The 22,142-nt window shown below is 41.2% G+C and overlaps 1 protein-coding gene across 2 annotated transcripts in view; it reads right to left on the bottom strand.

Annotated features, from left to right (window-relative positions):
* The window catches only part of ube2r2 (ubiquitin-conjugating enzyme E2R 2), a 137,165-nt gene extending 118,377 nt beyond the window's left edge, over positions 1-18,788 (bottom strand). For both annotated transcript variants that reach the window (XM_067984608.1, XM_067984619.1), the window contains exon 1: positions 18,106-18,788. In XM_067984608.1, the coding sequence (XP_067840709.1) occupies positions 18,106-18,282 (177 nt within the window). In that variant the 5' untranslated portion in view covers positions 18,283-18,788. The remainder of the gene's footprint in view (positions 1-18,105) is intronic.
* Positions 18,789-22,142: the final 3,354 nt, after the last annotated feature.

Here is a 22,142-nt window from a genome sequence, read left to right as displayed (position 1 = left end):
CAAAAATTATTTTTTGCAGCAGTTGTGCAATATAAATGCAGCACATATTATAGGATGTGCAAGTTTTTAGCAGCTTGATCAATTCTGGTGATGGTTACAGGATACACTTGAGAGCAAACGTGTAATATTCTCAGAAAATGCTGTAAATACTCAGCAGGTCAGGCAGCATCTGTGGAGAGAAACTATTTTCTGTGGATCCAGAGGGGAAAAAGTTTCTCTCTCCGCAGATGCTCCCTGACCTGAGTATTTCCAGCATTTTCTGTTTTTACTTCAGATTTCCAGCATCTGCAGTATTTTGCTTTTGTTTTAATTGTTTGTACAATATTCTGTTTAGACTTCAGGCAGTAAAGATATTTGTTAACTGTTCACACTAAGTCTTGTCCAAACTGAAGTCAGATGGTAAGCTTGAAAAAAAGGCATCTTAAGATAGATTGTCATTATGAGCAAGAATTTGTACCACCGAATGCTAAAAACGAGAAAACAAAATAGAGTATGGTGTAACTTGGAAAGCATCCCTTAACTTTATGATAAGCCAGGGGTGTCCCAATCTCAGTCTCACTATCTTAAAGCAAATATTCTGAAACATCTGGCTGATCCAATTTAAGTTATGAAACATCCTCATTTTGATTAAGATAGACCTGCCAATTTTGAGAAGTGAGAAGTTGTGAAAGAAAAATGAAATGGGTGAAGGGTAGGAACAATGCTTTGCCTATTTAGGAACGTTTCACTATCTGTAAAGGAGGAAACTTATTCATTCAGGATTGTTAATTTTTGTTCATTGCATTTAAAATGTGATCAAACTCAGATTAAAGGAGGCAAGTCTATGGCATTCCCATTAAGCTGTGACTTAGTGAGTTTTAAACCCTTCTTGTTCAACCAATGAAATGTGAATTTACCCCATCAATCTGTGCAAAGTATATCTTTAACCTGATCTGCTCCTCTTGTAATGTTACTAGGTGAGAAATACTGTACTACAGCAGCTGCTTTTGCTACTGTCTACCTGATCAAACATGAAATTGCTGGCAGCCTTTTCCCTAATATTTCATGATTTACAATATTATAAATTTGTGTGTTAGTTTGGTTCAGTTGGTAGCATTCTTGTCTCAGTCAGAAAGCTACAGTTCAAAGACTTCAGTACATAATCTAGACCAGTACTGAGGGAGTCTTTTTTTAAAATTCATTCATGGGACATGGGCATCGCTGGCAAGGCCAGCATTTATTGCCCATCCCCAACTGCCCTAGAGAAGGTGGTAGTGAGCCGCCTTCTTGAGCCACTGCAGTCCGTGTGGTGAAGGTACTCCCACAGTGCTGTAGGGTAGGGAGTTCCAGGATTTTGACCCATTTTGATGAAGGAACGGCGATATATTTCCAAGTCAGGATGGCACGTGACTTGCAGGGGAACGTGCAGGTGGTGGTGTTTCCATGTGCCTGCTGCCCTTGTCCTTCTAGGTGGTAGAGGTCGGGGGTTTGGGAGGTGCTGTTGAAGAAGCCTTGAAGAGTTGCTGCAATGCATCTTGTAGATGGTACACACTGCAGCCATGGTGAGCCGGTGGTGGCGGGAGTGAATGTTTAAAGTGGCAGATGGGGTGCCAATCACGTGGGCTGCTTTGTCCTGGATGGTGTCGAGCTTCTTGAGTGTTGTTGGAGCTGCACTCATCCAGGCAAGTGGAGAGTATTCCATCACACTCCTGACTTGTTCCTTGTAGATGGTGAAAGTCAAAAGCACTATCCTTCAAATGTGACATTAAACGAAGGTCCCACCTGCCTATTGCAATGGATGTTAAAGATTGGATGGCACTATCCTAAAGAGAGTGCTCTCCTGATGTCCCAGCCAATAATTCTACTTCAACCAAGACCAAATAGTCAACTTATTTACTGTTTAAGAAACATTGCTAGGGCAGAATGGCTGCTGCATTTCTTTACATAACAGTCCTAGGAGTTCAGATATTTCATTCATGAAGTTCTTTAAGATAGTTTGACAAGATAAGGCACTACATAAATCCAAGTGTCACCATAGGTTGCACCAGATGAGTATTGAGGACTATATGGGTTGTTTAGCAGATAAGCTAGCTAGAACCACCACTGGAATTGGAGGAAGAATAGACAAAGAATATGACAAACGTGTTAAATTAATGCTGCATATTAGATGTAATGAAGGAAAGTACATGGACCTGCACCTAAGGTGCTGTAAGCTGCAGGGCTACAGACCAGGTGCTGGAAGGTGGGATTAGAACGGGCACCTGGTTGTTCTTCGAGCCGGCGCGGACACGATGGGCTGAATGGCCTCCTTCTGTGCTGTATTTTTTCTTTTCCTAAACAGGACAAGTTGCATATCCACTCAAACCAGCTTGGAAAATCTAGAACATATATGGGTGAGTAAATCAAGGGTTATGGAAAAAGTGTTGAATATCTATAGAGCACCCAGACCAGATGAGATAAATCAAATTAGCAGGCAAGGACAAACCAGTTGGCAGCTTACTTGGATTTTTGAAAGCTGTCTTGATAGAAATATTAATGTAAAGTTAGCTGGATGGGTTGAAAATTGGCTTGCAACGACTCAAAACTGATGATGATTGGACAAGGCTCTGTTTAGCAAAGTGGAGGAGAGAGGGCAAGGGAGAGCTGCAACTAAGAATTCCACAAGGCTCTGATCTAGATATTCTGTTCACACCACTCATAACTTCCAACGAATCAGATATCCCTTCTCGGCCCAATGCTCACTGACAGTCCTTCTCCTCAGGCACCATTTCCCCAACATTTCAAAATTATCTTCATCCCACTGCTTGGAAGCCCACTCTCGATCTTCCTCTGTCCTGTGCAATTAACCCTATCACCCCCCCGCCCCACCCCACCCCACCCCCACAATCCTTTCTAAGGTTCTGGAATGTGCCTTTATCACCCAACAGAGTGCACATTTCTCCCACCACTCCCTGTGTGAAACACTTCAATGTACCTTTTGTGTACAACCTACAGGACCTCTGATCCAAGTCACCAACATTCTGTGCAGCTGCAATCGTGATGCATTATCCCTCCACAGCCTTCAAAACATCTCAACAAACCATTCTCCTTCACTGCCTCTCCTCTGTGGTGGCACTGGCCTCATGGTTCCACTCCTACCTGTCCTAATGTCATTAGCAAATCTCTTGCAACTACTTCTGCTCTTATGGCTGCAATTACCTCCACTACTTCTATTCTATTCCTCACTTATATTCTGTCTTTCGGTGACATCGGTAAGCATAGATATGGCGTCCACATGTATGCCAACAATACTCAGTTCGACCTCTCCACCAGCATCCTCAATTATTGCTTCTGACTACCTGTTGTAGGTAAGCCAATATTTTTTCTAATTGAACTGTGGCAAGACTGAAGCCAACTTGCTCTGATCCACCAGAAACTCCATACCTTAGCCTCTGTCTCATCCCACTTCCTAGATGTCTGCTCAGGCTTAACCCGACAGTATACAAAATTGATGTCTTGCTTGACACAAAACTGAGCTAGTTCATCACCAAAACCACCTAGACCCAACTCTACAATATCGCCCATCTCTGCCCCACCTCATCCGATTGTCGTAGAAAGCTTATCCATTCATTTGTCACCTGCAAACAACTTTTCTTTCATCATCTGGAACTCCACTCTACATAAACTCCTACTCATTCACAACTCGTCACTCACATCCCATCACACACAAAGCCCCACTCAAGTATCACCCTATGCTCCCCATTCCTCAGTGCATCAACTTCAAAATCATCATCATTTAAAGGTCCCTCCAAGCGCATCGCTGTACCCTATGTCAGCAACCTCCTTCAACTATACATTATTTCTAGCCAAGAGCTGGCACAGACAGAACATATCAAAAGGTCTCCTTCTACTGTGTAGACATGTATGATTCTTGTACCTTCGACTCTTGTTCATGGTGCATTGCTGGTACAGCCTGTAGCCATCCTGCCACTACACTCTCCCCGAGCCCCTCTTCTTTGCTACTTCTCCCAATGCTTTCAAAGGCTTCCTTAAAAACATCCTCCTAGACAAGGTTGTTGGGCCATCCAACTTATTCCTTTGCATTGCTGCTTGGGTCTGACACCCAACTGTGACGCTCTTTGGTATGTTTTGCTACCTTAAAGGCACAATATAAATGCACATTGTTGTTGTTAATGGAGGCTACTTCCAGTATTTTAACATTTGGTAAAAGCTATGTGGCAAGGTGACTAATCTAAGGGAGAGTCTAAGGATGCGTCGATCTGGACGAATGAAGAAGAATTTTAATATGGATAAATGCGAGGTAAAAATGCACATTGAAACTGGAAACATGAAATGTATACTGCACCACCTCAATTATACGATTGATAATTTTTCCTTTCATTAGTAATGTTCAGAGGTAATGTACTTTAGTAACTTATATTACAAATTTCTGACTGGATCTGGAAAAAAACAAATAGGAATTGATAAGTGCTGGAAAGTTATTTGTAATGGAAGACTGGTCATAGTAAACATTTAGTTAGAGACTTTGGAAAAGTCTAGTTAACTACTTCCACCGTTATCACTCATCATCATATTTGTGAAGGTACAGTTCTTTAACACTTGCAACAAGTTTTCTGTGCACACTAGATTTTCAGTAGGCTATTTAACTGGCCACATCAACAGCTATTTCACTTAAAAACCTAAAAGGGCACTAGGTTAAGTGGGTGATCAAGATTTAGTATTCAATTAAAGATTCTGTCAATGAAGACTATACAAGTCTGGGTCTACCAGATAAAACCATTCCGCCGAATGCACTTAGTTTGCAGAATCCAGTGCATGAGCAGAGGTTGCTAACTTAATGTTCCAATTCTTGGGCTTTAAAGTGTGTTTATTTATGTAAAACAAAATTTAAAATTTATACCAGGTGTACTTCTGGTACAGCAACTCTTCAAAGTTAAATAAATATATATTTTTTGGCTTTTTCTATTGTATCAAATTAAATTTTCTCCCCTGGGAGAGCAGCAAAAGAACACAATTTATTTGCACTGGGAAAACATTGGTTTTAATGTAACTGATGCAAGGCAGCTTGATACCACGGGCTGTTTCTCTGGCAAACTGAACTTGAGTGGCAAGATCCAGTTTCCAACCTTCTGTTCCACTTACAAATTCCAAATCTTGGCCAGAGAGGTACTACAAGAGGCCAGATACATTTCCAGGAGAGAGAAAATCATTAGGTTATACCATTCTCTCATCATTGTCTGGTAAAATATGATGCTATAGTGCGAAGACAACTCACTGCCCCATCCTCTTAGCTGCAGATTGCATGCATGAGGAAAAATATTTTTATAAATCCTTGAAAATGATCAAAATAATTTTTAAAAGCTGATCAGTTAAAAATTGAATGCTCAAATTTCACAAAGTGTAGCACTAACAGGGCAAAGTGGTCCAAAAAATAAACACTCATACAAGATTTAAAAGTCTATCATTTACGTACAGAAGATAGTACATTCTACATGCCAATATGGAATGCACAATGCCCAGATTAGAGTAATTAACACTGCTCTGTAAATCAGACTGGAAAAATCAACAAACAGCTCCAAATTTCTTAGGAGGAAAAAACTCCTGAGGATTCAAGGCTGTTTTTGGATTTTATTGAAAATCATTTGAAATGGTAACAAAGGTTCTGCAAATAGCTCAACGGGTAAGTGCATTGTGTGGTGTGGTACTGAGCACAAGTACCAGCAATACGTCATGTTAAATTCCTGATCTGTGCTAATCTCAATGAGGGCATGGGTCGGGGCGGAAAGAAAATAATCAACCAGTTCCTAATTGCTATTCAGAGACCCCAGCCAGAAACTGCAAATGTGTACAGGATCACGATCAGGCTCAGCTGTGATGTCAACCTCCCCATGTTGAATAGCCCTCTGACGCTCGGCACTCCAAACTCGAACATGAAGAATATGCAGAAAGTGCAGAACAGGGTCTGTCAATGGAAGTGAAATTATACCCCAGGATTATTCATCATATTCAGGAAAGGATTTTTTTTATGCTCATCATGTTGAGGGATGTTAGTGCTGGGGAATGGAACTCTTCCCTTTTCAGACATTAGTATCAGCATCAAGCACTCTGGGTACAGCACAGCCAGATGCTGGGTAAAGCCCTCTATACTTATGTTTAAGGTCTGACATCAGAAGATCACCTGTTACTACACCACTGATATTTTATTCCCCAATTACCATCCTGTTTTGAGCTATAAACCCGTGCCCTGTGGATTGAGATTGCCCAAACTCATTTCACAGAGGATCCTTACAGCCAGCTTTCATCCAAACATTCTTTAATAGATTTGAATCTAGCTCCCAAAAGTGAAAAGCCAGTGTTTAACCCACTGCACCACCCAATCCTCCTTGGATTTTGTTTTTAACAAGTCACGAAAGTTGACTTTTCAAAATTGAAAATGCACTGCAAACTTCAAAAGAAAACCCTGATGGATTGGTGGATAAACCATTATATGGTGTGGGCCCAGGTATAATCCCTGTTCTTTGCTGAATTAGGCAGTCTCAGAACTCCACAAGTATCCTCAGGCTTTTAGGGTCAAGGGCAAAAAAAAAAGTCTACAACTGATTGCGATACAGTAGTTTGTTGGAAGTACATCCAGTAAAAACAGAACCAGAAAGCAAACAACTGCAGATGCTGGAAATGTATTTTGATGAAGGGTCTACACACAAAATGTTAACTTTTGTTCTCTCCATAGATGCTGCTTGACATGCTGAGTGTTTCCAAATTTTCTGTTTTTGTTTCAGAGAACACGACCAGTCTTGGCAGCAATGTAATGATTGAAAAACTGCTACAAAGGTATTCCTAACTTACAGGCTAACTACATAGAGTTAGAGAGAATAAAATGAAGAAAACAAACAGAATACACTTGGAAGACAATATGTCTCCATCCTGCCTCCCATGCCACTAACAATACTTAGCAGTACAAAACTTCTCAAAATTCAGTGGGAGCTTTCACTGTAAACATAGTTCAGCATTCAATCCAGCAACTGAATTACTGCAAAGGAGCCAAGTTAATAATTGCTTATGGTCAATATCTAACATCTGAAATGAGTTTCTTTAACAATTCCTCAACTAATTCCTTAATGTCACATACTAGTTGTAACTGCAACGTGTTGCCCCATTACTCTAGAAATAGTCTGTTTCTTTCATTCTCCTTCACATTCATAACCTTTGGATAGTCAGGATTCTGTTCTGCGTGTCAAGCAGGTTATGTACACAATAAGCATGAATTTGTGCACTTTATGCATTACTGACATTTCTCTTTTCAAGGTTAGCAAACAAAATAGTCATGTAACAATATATTTCCAGCAGCTTGGATGAGAAATTAACTTCAGATGTCAGCCTAAGCTCAGTGGTAGCACTCTTGCCTGAGTCAGAAGGTTGTGGGTTCAAGCTCCACTTCAGGAGTTGAGCACATAATCCAGGCTGACATATCAACGTACTGAGGAGTTCTGCATTGTCAGAAGTGCTATCTTTTGGATGCGATGCTAAACTGAAGCCCCGTTTGCCCTCTTAGGTGGACGTAAAAGAGCCCGTTGCACTATTTGAAGAAAAGCAGTGGAGTTCTCCTGGTGTCCTAGCTATTGTTTATCCCTCAACCAACATCACTAAAACAGATTATCTGATTATTTATCTTATTGCTGTTTGTGGGACCTTGCTATGTGCAAATTAGCTGCCTGGTTTCTCCACAATGAAATAGTGACAATCTTCAAAAATACTTCATTGGCTGTGAAACACTTTGGGATGTTCTGAGGTCATGAAAGTCACTAAATGGTGTCTTTGTTGAAGGTAACCACTCTATTAAAAATTCTATTTATTTTGCAATCTGCTCTCCATATGGCTCAGCTGGTGTACAGAATGAGCTGCTCATCGAGCTCACAGAAAGGCCCCAACTATCATTGCTGAGATAGCCCATCTCAGGGTAGAAGTATCCGTGCCCTTGGCTGGGGAGTGAAAAACAATACATCAGCCAGAATTCCTGTGCCTGATAACCATCCAGCAGCCTCTGCTGGATTTTATGAAAAATGACAGACAGGAAAAGACCCTCTGGTCCATCCAGCCTGTCCCATACAATTGCGATACATTGTGTATCACAATATATACACTGCCCACCCAAAACCATGTGATCTCCTGGGAGAGGCAAAATAAATAAAAACCCAGGCCAATTGGGGGGGGGGGGGGTGGAGGGGAGAAGAATAATCTGGGAAATTCCTCTCCAACTCCCCCCCCCCCCACCCACAGGCTATCAAAACTAACCCAGGTGATCAATCTGGCCCTGATAATTCCTTGCAGTACCCATCCTTTGTAAGAGGTGATCTCCGCCCCAGCCAGAAACAGGTCCAGCTCTCACTTGAAGGAATTCAGCGAATTTATGTCCACTGCACAAGCAGGCAGCTTGTTCCAGATGTCCACTATTCTCTGGGAAAAGAACCACCTCCTGACATCTAAACTTGGCCTGGCCTTGTACAACTTAAAATTGTGACCCCTGGTCCTCCCTAACCTATTTAATTGGAACAAACTGTCAACTCGAACACAATCTATTTCCTTCATCATCTTATAAACCTTAATGAGATCACCCCTAACTCTAAGTTTCTCTAAAGTGTAGAGTCACAGCTCGTTTAGCCTCTTTATAATTAAGATGCTTCAAACTGGGAATTAGTCTAGTGGCCCTCCTCTGCACCCTTTCCAAAGCCTCACTATCACCCACATGAGACAACCAAAACTGGACACAGTATTCCAACTGAGGCCTGACCAAGGTCTTGTACAAAGCCTGGTCAATTGGCCTATAAATGCACCCCAATACTCTATTCGCTCTAGCTATTGCTTCATGGCATTGCTCATGAACCTTTGAAGATCTATGCACTAGAATGCCCAGATCTCTTTCTTTCTCAACCTTCTTTAATGCTTTTCCCTGAAGGGTGTATGTATGTTGGGCATTCGCCCCGCCCATATGCATAACACTGCATTTTTCTAAATTAACCATCATTTGCCAGTCACAAGCCCAATCCCCCCAACACATCAAGATCTGCCCGAGGCAGTCGAGCATCATCTACAGTCCTAACACCCGCACAGATCTTAGTATCATCCGCAAATTTGCAGATCGTGCTCCCTACACCTACATCTAGATTATTAATAAAAATAGTAAAGAGCAACGGTCCCAACACTGATCCCTTCAGGACACCATTGGTCTCCAAATAGATCCAAATCAATTTATAACCATTTTCTGCCAACGGCCCTCCAGCCAGTTCTCAATCCAGCTCAATATATTGCCACTAATACCAGAGGCTTCTATCTTGTAGAGAAGCCTCTTGTGCGGTACCTTGTTAAAAGCATTTCGGAAGTCGAAGTAGACAATGTCTACTGGGCTTCCCTCATCCACCATTTTGGTGACTTCTTCAAAAAAAAAAATCAAATTTGGAAGACATGACCTTTTTTTGACACCATGTTGGTGTCCCTAATATGACCCTCTCTATCCAAGTAATCATACATTGCATTCCTAATGACTCCCTCAAGGGACTTTCCCATTACTGATGTTAAACTAACAGGCCTATTGTTACCCAGGTCCACCTTGTCTCCATTTTTAAAAAGGGGAGTTCGACATTAGCCCCCTTCCCGTCTATGGAGTGAGGTCCCTCGGGTGGATATCCCATCTCCCTGAGGTTCCTCAGGTGGATATCATCCGGCCCAGCTGCTCTATTTTCAGGTTCTTAATTCTATCTAAAACAATATGTTCATCTTTGTTAATATTACAAGTTTTATTATTAACACCATCATTAAATTCTAATAGTCAAGCATCGTCTTCAAGAGTGAAGACCGATGCAAAGTACTCATTTAATATTTCCGCCATACTCAATGAGTCCTTCGTAACCTGTCCTTGAGCATCCTTCAATGTCCCAATACAGTCTGACAGTTCTGACTCTACACATAACTGAAAAAGCTGTTCCCATTACTTCCACAATTGTCTACAATCGTCTTTTCCATTATTTTTCAGCTGATTTAATAGCAGCCTTTGTTTTCTTTAGCTGTTCCTTGTACTTAACTCTGTTTAGTTGAGTATTCGATGCCTCTAGCTTGTAGAAACATTTTTGCTTATGTCTTATTTGCCTTTGTATATGACTAGTCAGCCATCTTGGTTTTTTCTTACCACACTTCCTTCTTTTCACTTTGGGCACATATTTGTCTTCCACATTTTTTAATCTTGTTCTTAGTACAAATGGAAAGATTTTAAGAACATAAATAGGATTTGGACTGGCCATACAGCCCTTCGAGCCTGCTCCGCCATTCAATCAGATCATGGCTGATCTCCAACCTCAACTCCACTTTCCAGCCCGATCCCCATATCCCTTGATTCTCCTAGAGTCCAAAAATCTATCCCTCTCATCCTTAAATATACTCAATGACTGAGCATCCACAGCCCTCTGGGGTAGAAAATTCCAAAGATTCATAACCCTCTGCGTGAAGAAATTCCTCCTCATCTCAGTCTTGAACGGCCGACTCCGTAACCCGCGATTATGCCCCCAAGTTCTAGACTCTCTAGCCAGGGGAAACAATCTCTCAGCATCTACCCTGTCAATCCCCCTCAGAATCTTATATGTTTCAATGAGATCACCGCTCATTCTTCTAAACTCCATAGAGTATAGGCCCATTCTACTCAATCTCTCCTCATAGGACAATCCTCTCAACCCAGGAATTAAATCTAGTGAACCTCTGTTGCACTGCCACGAAAGGCAAGTATATCCTTCCTTAGATAAGGAGACCAAAACTGTATGCAGTACTCCAAGTAAGGTCTCACCAATGCCCTGTACAACTGTAGTAAGACTTCCTTACTCTTGTACTTCAACTCCCCTGCAAAAGGCCAACATAACATTTGCCTTCCTGATTGCTTACTGTATCTGCATACTAACTTTGTATTTCTTGTACGAGTACACCCAAGTCTCTCTGAGCACCAACATTTAATAGTTTCTCACCATTTAAAAAATATTCTGTTTTTCTATTCTTCCTACCAAAGTGAATAACCTCACATTTCCCCACATTATACTCCATCTGCCACCTTCTTGCCCACTCACTTAACCTGTCTATATCCCTTTGAGGACTCTGTGTCTTCCTCACTGCTTACTTTCCCACCTGGCTTTGTATCATCAGCAAACTTGGATACATTACACTTGGTCCCTTCATCTAAGTCAGTCATTAATATAAATTGTAAATAGCTGAGGCCCAAGCACCGATCCTTGCGGCACCCCACTAGTTACAGCCTGCCAACCTGTGAATGATCCGTTTATCCCTACTCTCTGTTTTATGTCCTTTAATCAATCCTCTATCCACGCTTATATATTACCCCCAAACCCCATGAACCCTTACCTTGTGTAACAACCTTTTATGTGGCATTTTATCAAATGATTTTTGAAAATCCAAATATATTACATTCCCGGTTCTCCTTTATCTACCCTGCTACTTACATTCTCAAAAAACTCTAATAAATTTGTCAAACATGATTTCCCTTTCATAAAACCATGTTGACTCAGAAAATCATATGATTTTCTTTATGCCCTGTTACCACTTCCTTAATAATGGATTCCAGCGTTTACCCGACGACTGATGTCAGGCTAACTGGCCTGCAGTTCCCTGTTTTCTCTCTCCCTCCCTTCTTGAATAGCAGAGTAACATTTGTTACCTTCCAATCCACTGGGACCGTTCTAGGGTCTAGAGAATTTTGGAAGATCATAACCAATGCATCTACTATCTCTGCAGTCACCTTTTAGACCCCTCTGATGTAGGTAGGCCATCAGGTCCAAGGGATTTGTCGGCTTTTAGTCCCATTAGTTTGTCCAATACTTTTTCTCTAGTAATATTAATTGTTTTAAGTTCCTCACTCTCATTTACTCCCTTGATTCCCCACTATTTTTGGTATGCTTTTAGTGTGAAGACAGATACAAAATATTTGTTTAACGTCTCTGCCATTTCCTGATTCCCCATTATAATTTCTCCTGTCTCAGCCTCTAAGGGACTAACGTTTACTTTTGCTACTCTCTTTTCACATAGTTGTAGAAGCTCTTACAATCTGTTTTTATATTTCTTGCTAGTTTACTTTCATATTCTATTTTCTCCCTTTTTATCAGATTTTTGGTCATCCTTTGTTGGTTTCTAAACCTCTCCCAATTCCCAGGCTTATTACTCTTCTTAGCAACATTATAGGCCTCTTCTTTCAATCTAATACTCTCCTTAACTTCTTTAGTTAGCCACTGGTGGATCACTCTTCCCGTGGAGTTTTTATTTCTTAATGGAATGTATGTTTGTTGAGAATATTGAAATATTTCATTAAATGTTTGCCATTGCTTTTCAACTGTCAAACCCTTTAATTTAATTTCCCAATCTAACTTTGACAACTCGCCCCTCATATCTATGTAATTGGCTTTATTTAAGTTTAAGACTCTAGTTTTGATTTAAGTACATTACTTTCAAAATCAATGTGAAATTCTATCATTTTATGATCGCTCTTCCCCAGAGCTTCTTTTACTGTGAGGTTACTAATTAACCCCATCTCAATATACAATACAAGATCTAAAATAGCCTGTCTCCTGGTTGGTTCCAAAACGTATTGCTCTAGGAAACCGTCTCAAATACATTCCGTGAACTCGTCTTCCAAACTACCTTTGCCAAATTTGATTTACCCAGTCTATTTGCAGATTAAAGCTCCTTGTTACAAGCTTCTATTATTTCATGATTAATACATTGTCCAACAGTATAGCTATTATTAGGGGGCCTATAAACTACTCCCACCAGTGTTTTCTGCCCCTTGTTATTTCTTATTTCCACCCATACTGATTCTACTTCCTGATCCTCTGAGCCAAGATCTTTTCTCACTACTGTTCTTATGTCATCCTTTATTATCAGGGCTACACCCCCTCCTTTTCCATTCTGCCTGTCTTTTCTAAATGTCATGTACCCTGGAATATTTAGTTCCCAACCTTGGTCATCTGGCAACCACGTCTCTGTATCGGCTATTACGTCAAACCCATTTATCTTTATTTGTGCAATTAATTCTTCTATTTTGTTGCGAATGCTCACTCAGAGAAAGAGCCTTTAATTTTGACTTTTTAACCATTTTCTCCTGCTTTGACCTTACTTGTTGTTGCGCTATTATTGGTAAACTCTCTGACCCTTCCTGCCACACTCTGCTTATCTTTACCTAAGTTACTACACTGTTCTATTGTCTTAACTTTTCTCATTAGATTTCTAAATTTCCCCTCACCCGACTCCTCTCCTTCCCCCCCCACCCCTTTTATAGTTTAAAGCCCTATCTAGAGCCCTAGTTATTCGATTCTGGTCCCAGCCCGGTTTAAGTGGAGCCCGTCCCATCGGAACAGCTCCCTCTTTCCCCAGTACTGGTGCCAGTGCCCATGAATCAAAACCCCTGTCTCCCACACCACTCTTTGAGCCACGCATTTAACTCCCTGATCAATTTGTCCCTATGCCAATTTGCACGTGGCTCAGGTAGTAATCCAGAGATTACTACCTTTAGAGGTTCTGCTTATTAATTTAGACCATAGCCCCTCAAACTGTGTAAGGCAGATCTAGGAATGAGATTCTGCTATGTCGTTGGTCCCTACGTGGACCACGACAAATGGATCCTCCCCCTCATGCTCCAAGTTTTTTTTTCCAGCCACGAGGTGATGTCCTTAACCCTGGCACCGGGCAGGCAACACAGCCTTTGGGAGTCTTGGTCCTGGCTGCAGAGAACAATATCTATCCCCCTGACTCTACTGTCTCCTATCACAAGCACATTCCTTTTCACTCCCACCCTCCCCCCACTTGAATGGCCTCCTGTACCACAGTGCCATGGTCAGTTTGTCCATCCTCCCTGCAGTCTTTGCTCTCATCCAGGCAGGTAGCAAGTACCTCGTATCTGTTGGACAAGGTCAAGAGCTGAGGCTCCTCCATCACTACATCCTGGGTCCCCATACCTGCCTAACTTGCAGTCACACCCTCCTGCCCCTGACCACTAAACAAATCTAAACTACCTAATCTAATGGGCGTGACTGCCTCCTGGATCAAAATGTCCAGGTAACTCTCCTCCTCCGGGATGCATCGCAATGTCTGCAGCTCGGACTCCAGCTCAACAATTCTGAGCTGAAGTTCCTTGAGTTGCAGACACTTACTGCAGATATGGTTGCCTGGGATCACGCTGCTCTCCACAAACTCCCACATGCTGCAGTTACGACACACCACCTGCCCTGCCATTCCTTGTCTACCAAGAATTTATTTATTTACTTTATTTGAGTTTTTAAAATCAGTCGCTATTCTTAGTTTTATTCCACACCAGTCTCATTACCACCCAGTAGAGTTAATCAATTAACCCGTATCAAATCATCTGCCATTTTAGTGAAGTTTGCCCTTCTGAAATCTGGTCTGAGATTTTAGACAAGGACTAGGCTTAGCTGCGGTGTTCCTTGCATTCATATAGTCTGCACACTCAGTCAAGCTCACTTGGGCAAGGTGGAGCACAGCACCTAGTGCATGAAGAACCGCACCCAAGCAACAAATCAATGGCTTCAGGAAAGAAGGGGAGAAAATTGCAAGATTTTAAAAAAGGTGATAGCTGCTTTTGAAGCATCCATCGGATTACAGGGATGTTATGTTATTATCTATACAGTGCAAATTATGCCAGTTTTCAATTTTTGTTGTAATGTTTAACAAAGCAACAAAAAAAGTAGAGAGTACTACCATAACAAAGTCAAACTATGTTACAAAAGACAATTATTAAATCATTAAATGCACAAAGTAGTCTATCGAGGATTTGCACGTGAAAAGTTGGAAATTGTCCTTGGATCTGCATCCTATGCCATGGTTATATTACTGGTGCAATATCAGTGATAGTTCAGAGTGTTGTGAGCAGTCATAGAAAATAGGAAATACAGGACTTCTACTATAAGGGTGGTAAGTAGGTGGAACAGATTATTGGCACAGATGGTGGAACAAAAAACCTTGATGGGCTTCAAGAAAGAACTAGACAACTCATCAAGAAATGGGATTCAGGGTTATTAGAAATACACAAAGGGAATACTGTGGATAGGTGAGGCTAGATGGACTGATGGTATTCTCCTGCCTGAAACTGTTACTATGTTGTGTTAGTGTGGACTTTTACTGTCTCCCTACATCCCATCAGGATAGTGAACCAGCTTTCCAAGCAGTTTCCATTGTCATTGTATGGATTGATTGTTAATGTAATACTACATGTTTGGCATTGGTGCAGTACTAATACCAAAGGTGCAGCATATAATGTTGCCTCTGAGTCAGAAAGTCATAAGTTCAAGTCCCACTCTAGACACTCAAGCACAAAATCAAGGCTGATACTTCAGTGCAGTGTTGAGGGAGTGTTGCACTGTCGGAGGTGTTGGCTTTTGGATGAGACATTAAACTGAGGTCTCTATACATCCTCTCAGGTGGATGTAAGAGATCTCATGGCACTATTCGAAGAAGAGCAGGGAAGTTATCCCTGGCATCCTGGCCAATATTCATCGCTTGACCAACACCACTAAGTCAGATTATCTGGTCATTATCTCATCGCTGTTTGTGAGATCTTGCTCTGTGCAAATTGGCTGCCGCATTTTCCCACATTACAAAAGTGACTACATTTCAAAAAGTACTTAATTGGCTGTAAAGCTTTTTGGGATGGCCTGAGGACAAATTCAAGTTTGTTCTTTTTCTATATCTGAAGGCTGGTACACTGTAAGCTTGAGGCTGCAGCTTGGAGAGTAAAGTCATAGATAGTTTTCATAAAACTCTCATACTCATACTCGGTCAATTTCTATGGCCACATATTTATAACACCTTCAATGAGAATAAATGACTATACTTTGTTCTGGGTAAACTTTCACTGAATTTATACAATGTGACTGACACTCAAACAAAATGATTTGAACTGAGCTCTGAAGATATATAGCATAGCTAAATCTACACATTGTACACTTCGACACCCTCCTCCCAATTTTTTTCCCTCATCTCCTAATGGGGTGCAGTTCTAGGGGCGATAGCCCTCTGGAACCTTGTTCAAATGGTCATTCTGCTAAGTGAGAGCTGGACAGCAAGTATCAGTATGCTGTTCAACCGTCAAAGTCATAGCTGATCCCAATTCTGTCCTCATCAGATACCCAAATTGGCATTTTCCAGCAGAGAACTTTGTACATCAATCCAAACCTGACATTAGGTTTTCAGGAGCCTGACATGCAACATTCAAGGTGTTGGATCTTGAAACATTCCACCTTACAATATATTTACCATGCTAGTCAGCGCACAATTTACTAACATTGGTTTAACGCATTGTACAGATTACCCCAACTGAATAGGCTGCACAGGCTAGCTAGATTTAGGTGGGTAGTTTTAAAAAAGTTGTTTGTTTACTTTTTAAACAAAAGGAGGGAAAAGGTGGCACAGATCACTTATTACTCATGTCCCAGATTTTTAAGTTACATTCTGTGCTTATTTAGAAACACACAGCTCCGTTCTGACGAGAGGTCTTCGACCTGAAACATTAACTCTGTTTCTTTCTCCACAGATTTTGCCTGACATGCTCAGTTTCTCCAGCACTTTATGTTTTTATACAGTTCCTGCTAATTTGATCCTGACTTGATGCACTTCAGTGACCCATACACAATTTTATGAAGTGACCTGAAAATTGATCAGACTGATAACCAACCTACGGAATCACAACTAGATGTTCAAAAACGGGATAGGAATTGAGAGATAATGTTCCTCTTTTACCACAGCCTGCATCTCTATATATCTGGTGACAAAACAGCATTTGACATTTGTTTACAAGAGGAAACCTAGCAGGGTTAAACAAGCTGAATACATTCTGTTCTTCTGATCGCAAAGAAAATGAATTTGAATTACATTAATCGATAATAAAGATAAAATTAGATTTTCGTAACAAAAATATATTGCAATGGCAATTTTTCCCCAGAGTGCCAGTTGAACATGCCCAGACAGATTTACATCATCGTTATTTCGTAGCACCCGATTTCCAAAGTACATGGGTATAAAAAGGATGATAAGTAACCCATCCCCTTTAATAAGATGTGGTGAAAGACAAGGGAATCTGCTGCAATAAGGGATACTGGGAAACTAATGCAGTTTATTACTGCGCAGATGGGCGATTCAATGCAGTCAGCGGCTTTCTTTGTACAAATCAAACCGCTGAGCACAGTAAAATAAATGCACACTGCCCATATATTACACACAAATAAAACCAAATTTAGGAAATATTAATCTAACGCCTACTATGGTTCCTTCGCTATCAGAGGAATAAAGAGAAGAGCACACAAAGAATCAAGAACCATTGGAAAGAGTTGCCGCAAAAATTCAATTTCCATTGATAAAATTATTACGTTGTCAAAGTACATAGCAACAAAAATCAGGTGCCATATTATGCTACCTTCATAAAACCATTCTACATTCTTCGCTACTAAAACGTGGAGGTTCAAAGAAATGCTCACTTTTCATTGTTAAAAAGCTACAGCATTTATCCTTACAGCACAATGATTAAAATCACATAAAATACATTCATTTGAAGTCTACAAGGAAAGTGTCCCATAAACTCTACCTCGATTCAAATTTCTAAGCATGAACCCTGATAACTAAACGGGTGCAACAATGAAAAGACACCGTGTCTCTTATTAACACATCTCACTGCAAGCCACAAAAGAAACCTTTAGGCTGATTACTTAAATCTATTCGATTAAAAAAAAGAAAATACACCAGCGAGTGCAGTCGAAAGTAAGCTTAAACACAGCCTTGGAGTACTTAAATACATATATATATATAAATAATATTTGAAAATGCACGATTTAAACCGAGACAAAACCAACAGTGAAAAGGTGGGGGGGGAATTGTTTATCCACGTTAACAAAATGGTTAGCTGCTGCTCTGGGCTCAATTTTAATGAACTCTTTTAGGATACAGCCATAAATTTGTTACAGCGCGTCAACATCCTCAAATGACAATGACTATTTTGTTACAAATAATAATTTAGAAAGGGCTCGACGAGCCGAGATGTAAACAGGGCCTCTGGCTCTCCCTGGCTGTGTCATTTACCTTGAAATAGCCTCCTTCGTAGAGCGTGTTGGGCGGCCCGAAGATCGCCACTTCCCAATTGTAGAGGTCGGACTCGTCCACCAAAGTGATCCTGAAACCTTCCACCGGCTCCTCTTGCAAACTCTTCAGCTCCAACATTAAGGCCTTCTGAGAGCTCGTAATCTGCTGCTGAGCCATGGTGGGTGGTGGTGGTGGTGGGCGAGGAACCAGAGAAAGAAAAAGAGAAACAACAGAAAGGGAGAGGAAGAAAGGAGGGGAGGGGGGGGGGAAAGAAGCAAAAAATAAATAAAATAAACCAGGGGGAAAAAAATATGTAAATAAAAAAAAACACACAGGAAGGTAGGTTGACACCAGGCAATGAGTTAAACGACGCTCTGGACTCTCCACCAAGTTGAGAGAGGAGGGAGGAGGGGGAGGAGGAGGGGGGGAGAGAGAGGAGGGGGGTGAAGTCCTTCTTCCTCCTTCACAGGGCCAGTCTTTTTCACTAAAAAAAAACTAAACTAATTCTCCACACATTAGGGGAAAATAAGTCGACCACGAATAGTTCATGAAGATGAGTATTTTTATATATATATATTTTTAAAAAATCGTTTATTTCGCTGCTTATTGTTACCGTTTAGGTTTACAAGATATATTTTTAATGGTTATCTTATCTGTGTGCTCCCCACACTGACAGGAATAAAATGGCCCACCAGCTGCTGCGGCGGCGGCTCGCTCAGCCCGGCCGCCGTCTCTCCGTGACGTCACCGACGCCCATTGTGACGCGTCCTTTCCCTCGCCCTACCGCCATGTGGTAGAGATCGGTATTGAGCATGCGCCAAAGAATCCGGCCACCAACTGGGTTCGGGCCTTTTAATAAAACTGTGAGGAGACGCTGGTTGGCCAGTGTCATCAAACAAAACACCGAACAAAAGTGCCCCCTTTTTACAAGATGAGGGTACGGTAGCATAGTGGTTGTGTTACTGGGCTAGTAATCCATGAGGCCTGGACTAAAATCCAGAGTCATGAGTTCAAATCCCGCCACGGCAGCTGGTGAATTTAAATTCAATTAATTAATTAAATTCAATTAATTAAATTAAAAAATCTGGAATTAAAATACTAGTATCAGTAATGATGGCCATGAAACTTACCGGATTGTCGTAAAAACCCATCTGGTTCACTAATGTCCTTTAGGGAAGGAAACCTGCCGTCCTTACCCGGTCTGGCCTATATGTGACTCCAGACCCACAGCAATGTGGTTGATTCTTAATTGCCCTCTGAAATGGCCGAGCAAGCCACTCAGTTGTAAAAATCTCGCTACCACACGGACTGCAGCGGTTCAAGAAGGCAGCTCACCACCACCTTCTCGAGGGCAATTAGGGATGGGCAATAAATGCTGGCCTTGCCAGCGACGCCCCCATCCCGTGAACGAATTTAAAAAAAGATGCCGGTGATGGACTGGGGTTGACAAATGTAAACAATCTTACAACACCAGGTTATAGTCCAACAATTTTATTTGAAAATCACAAGCTTTTGGAGGCTTCCTCCTTAGGTGAATGTCAGGAAATCCTTGAACGTATATAATATTTATATTATACCTGGTGATTACAGATAAAACAACAACAACTTGTATTTATAAAGTGCCTTTAATGCTGTATAACGTCCCAAGGAGCGTCCCAGGAGCGTTATCAAACAAAATTTGACACCTTTAGAGGGGCACAACTAATAGAGAATTAAACCGTGAAAACAAAGAAAACTTTGGTTCCCTCATCCAAATCATTGATATATATTGTGAATAGCTGGGGCCCAAGCACTGATCCGTGTGGTATCCCACTAGTCACTGCCTGCCACCCTGAAAAAGATCCACTTATTCCTACTCTGTTCCCTGTCTGTTAACCAATTTTCAATCCATGCCAGTATATTACCCCCAATCCCATGTGCTTTAATTTTGCACACTAACCTCTTATGTGGGACTTTATCAAAGGCCTTCTGAAAATCCAAATAAACCACATCCACTGGTTCTCCCTTATCTATTCTACCAAATACATCCTCAAAAAACTCCAGTAGGTTTGTCAAACATGATTTCCCTTTCATAAATCCACGTTGGCTTTGTCTAATCCCACTGATATTTTCTAAGTGTCCTGTTATCACATCTTTTATAATAGACTCTAGCATTTTCCCTACTACTGACATTAGGCTAACCGATCTGTAGTTCCCTGTTTTCACTCCCTCCTTTTTTAAATAGTGGGGTTACATTTGCCACCCTCCAATCTATAGCTGTTAACTCCTTACTGGGGAACAGTTCAATGAGCAGCAGGTTTACTTTGGTATACTAACCGAGTGGGAACCTTGACTGAATTTTCCTTTCCCTAAACCAGTGGAGCCAAGGCCAATTGTAGCACCCCTACCATCAGCCCACATAAGATCAGCTAAATCAGCATAGAGTTCAAACCTGGGACCTTCATAGTCTGTAGAACTCAGCTACTCACAGGAAAAACTCTCTGAATCCTCTGGAGAGCCAGCAGAGTCTAATATAAGTTGATGACATAACTGCTGTGTATTATCAATACATCTGTGTTTTTGTTTTTACAGTAGTGCACTGTGTATTAGGTGATGTCATTTATAGCCTGTTGATGCTACCATACTGTCCTCACTCACCTATCTGTGTTGTTTCCAATTCAGGTTACATGTGTGGCTGCCCTTTTTTATATTACATAATCACAGCACGGTCTTCTGGAGTTTTGTGCACATGCATCAATTTAGGAAATTTAAAAGGAAATTTATTCTGAGAAAACTGGAAGACTCCAGAAAAATTGTATGGAAATAGTAATCTAGCTACATCTATGCTCCTGACAGAAACAAATATATTTAAGATTCTTAAAGTCATGTTGTATGGAGGCAGCATTCCTGCTCACAATCATGCGAAACACGTACTTGAAAATAATTTTAAACCTACGTAACACAAGCAGACCAGACATAGATCTGTAAAGAGAGGAAGCTGAGCTGGGAAACGATACTGATCACTGACATATCATATTCATCATAGTTGTTTTCTACAACACTCCAAAAATCAGAGCAAGGAGAAGAGATGGCAAGTCAGATCATGATATGTAGGATAATTGATGGTAAAATATAAATTAAATTTTTACTTCCTTCCCAATGTTCTCTGCTCCGACCCTGAAGGAGTTACTCATGCTTGGCTGTGGTTCCAAGGATGCCTACAACTCTCCAGTACTACACCCTACAGGCTATTCTTCATGTGTGAGTTTTGATAGACTATTTGACTAGTGGAGCAGCACAGTTGAAGATACTTCTCTCCCCTTCTGATGTCCACACATAGATAATGAACAAGAGTTGGGACTCTGCCTGATTTTTTTTTCCCTTTCCCTGCCAAAAAACACTCAGGCCAATTATTATAGCATCAGTGCCACCATGATTGAAATCAGCTAACTCAGCACAGACCAGGGATTGGAACTGGGACCTTTACTGGTTGCATAGTTCAATACTGTACTGAGCAAGTACATTTAGTCACTGAGCCATCATATGTGGGGGGGAGGGAGTCTAAAAGTGACAATGGTCAATGGCAAGTAAAACTTACAAGTTTTAAGTTAAATGCCATGTAACTCCCCTGAGTTTAGCCAGTTAGTAGCTGAACCATGTAGACAATGAAGATCCCAAGTACATGCCTGGTTGATAGGGTAGGTAAAGAGAAACTATTTGCTCTGGTGGGGGAATCCAGAACAAGGGGGCATAACCTTAAAATTAGAGCTAGGCTGTCCAGGGGTGATGTCAGGAAGCACGACTTCACACAAAGGGTAGTGGAAATCTGGAACTCTCTCCCCAGAAAGCTGTTGAGGCTTGGTCAATTGAAAATTTCAAAACTGAGATTGATAGATTTTTGTTAGGTAATGATATTAAGGGATATGGAACCAAGCCTGGTAAATGAAGTTAAGATACAGATCAGCCATGATCTAATTGAATGGCGGAGCAGGTTCGAGGGGCCTACTCCTTTTCCTATGTTCCTATGGTTTGGTCTAAGGTAGCTCATTTAAGACAGG

This window comes from Heptranchias perlo, chromosome 1, assembly GCF_035084215.1.
Source record: "Heptranchias perlo isolate sHepPer1 chromosome 1, sHepPer1.hap1, whole genome shotgun sequence".
NCBI classification, from domain to species: Eukaryota; Metazoa; Chordata; class Chondrichthyes; order Hexanchiformes; family Hexanchidae; genus Heptranchias; species Heptranchias perlo.
This window is presented reverse-complemented; position numbering and strand designations above follow the sequence as displayed.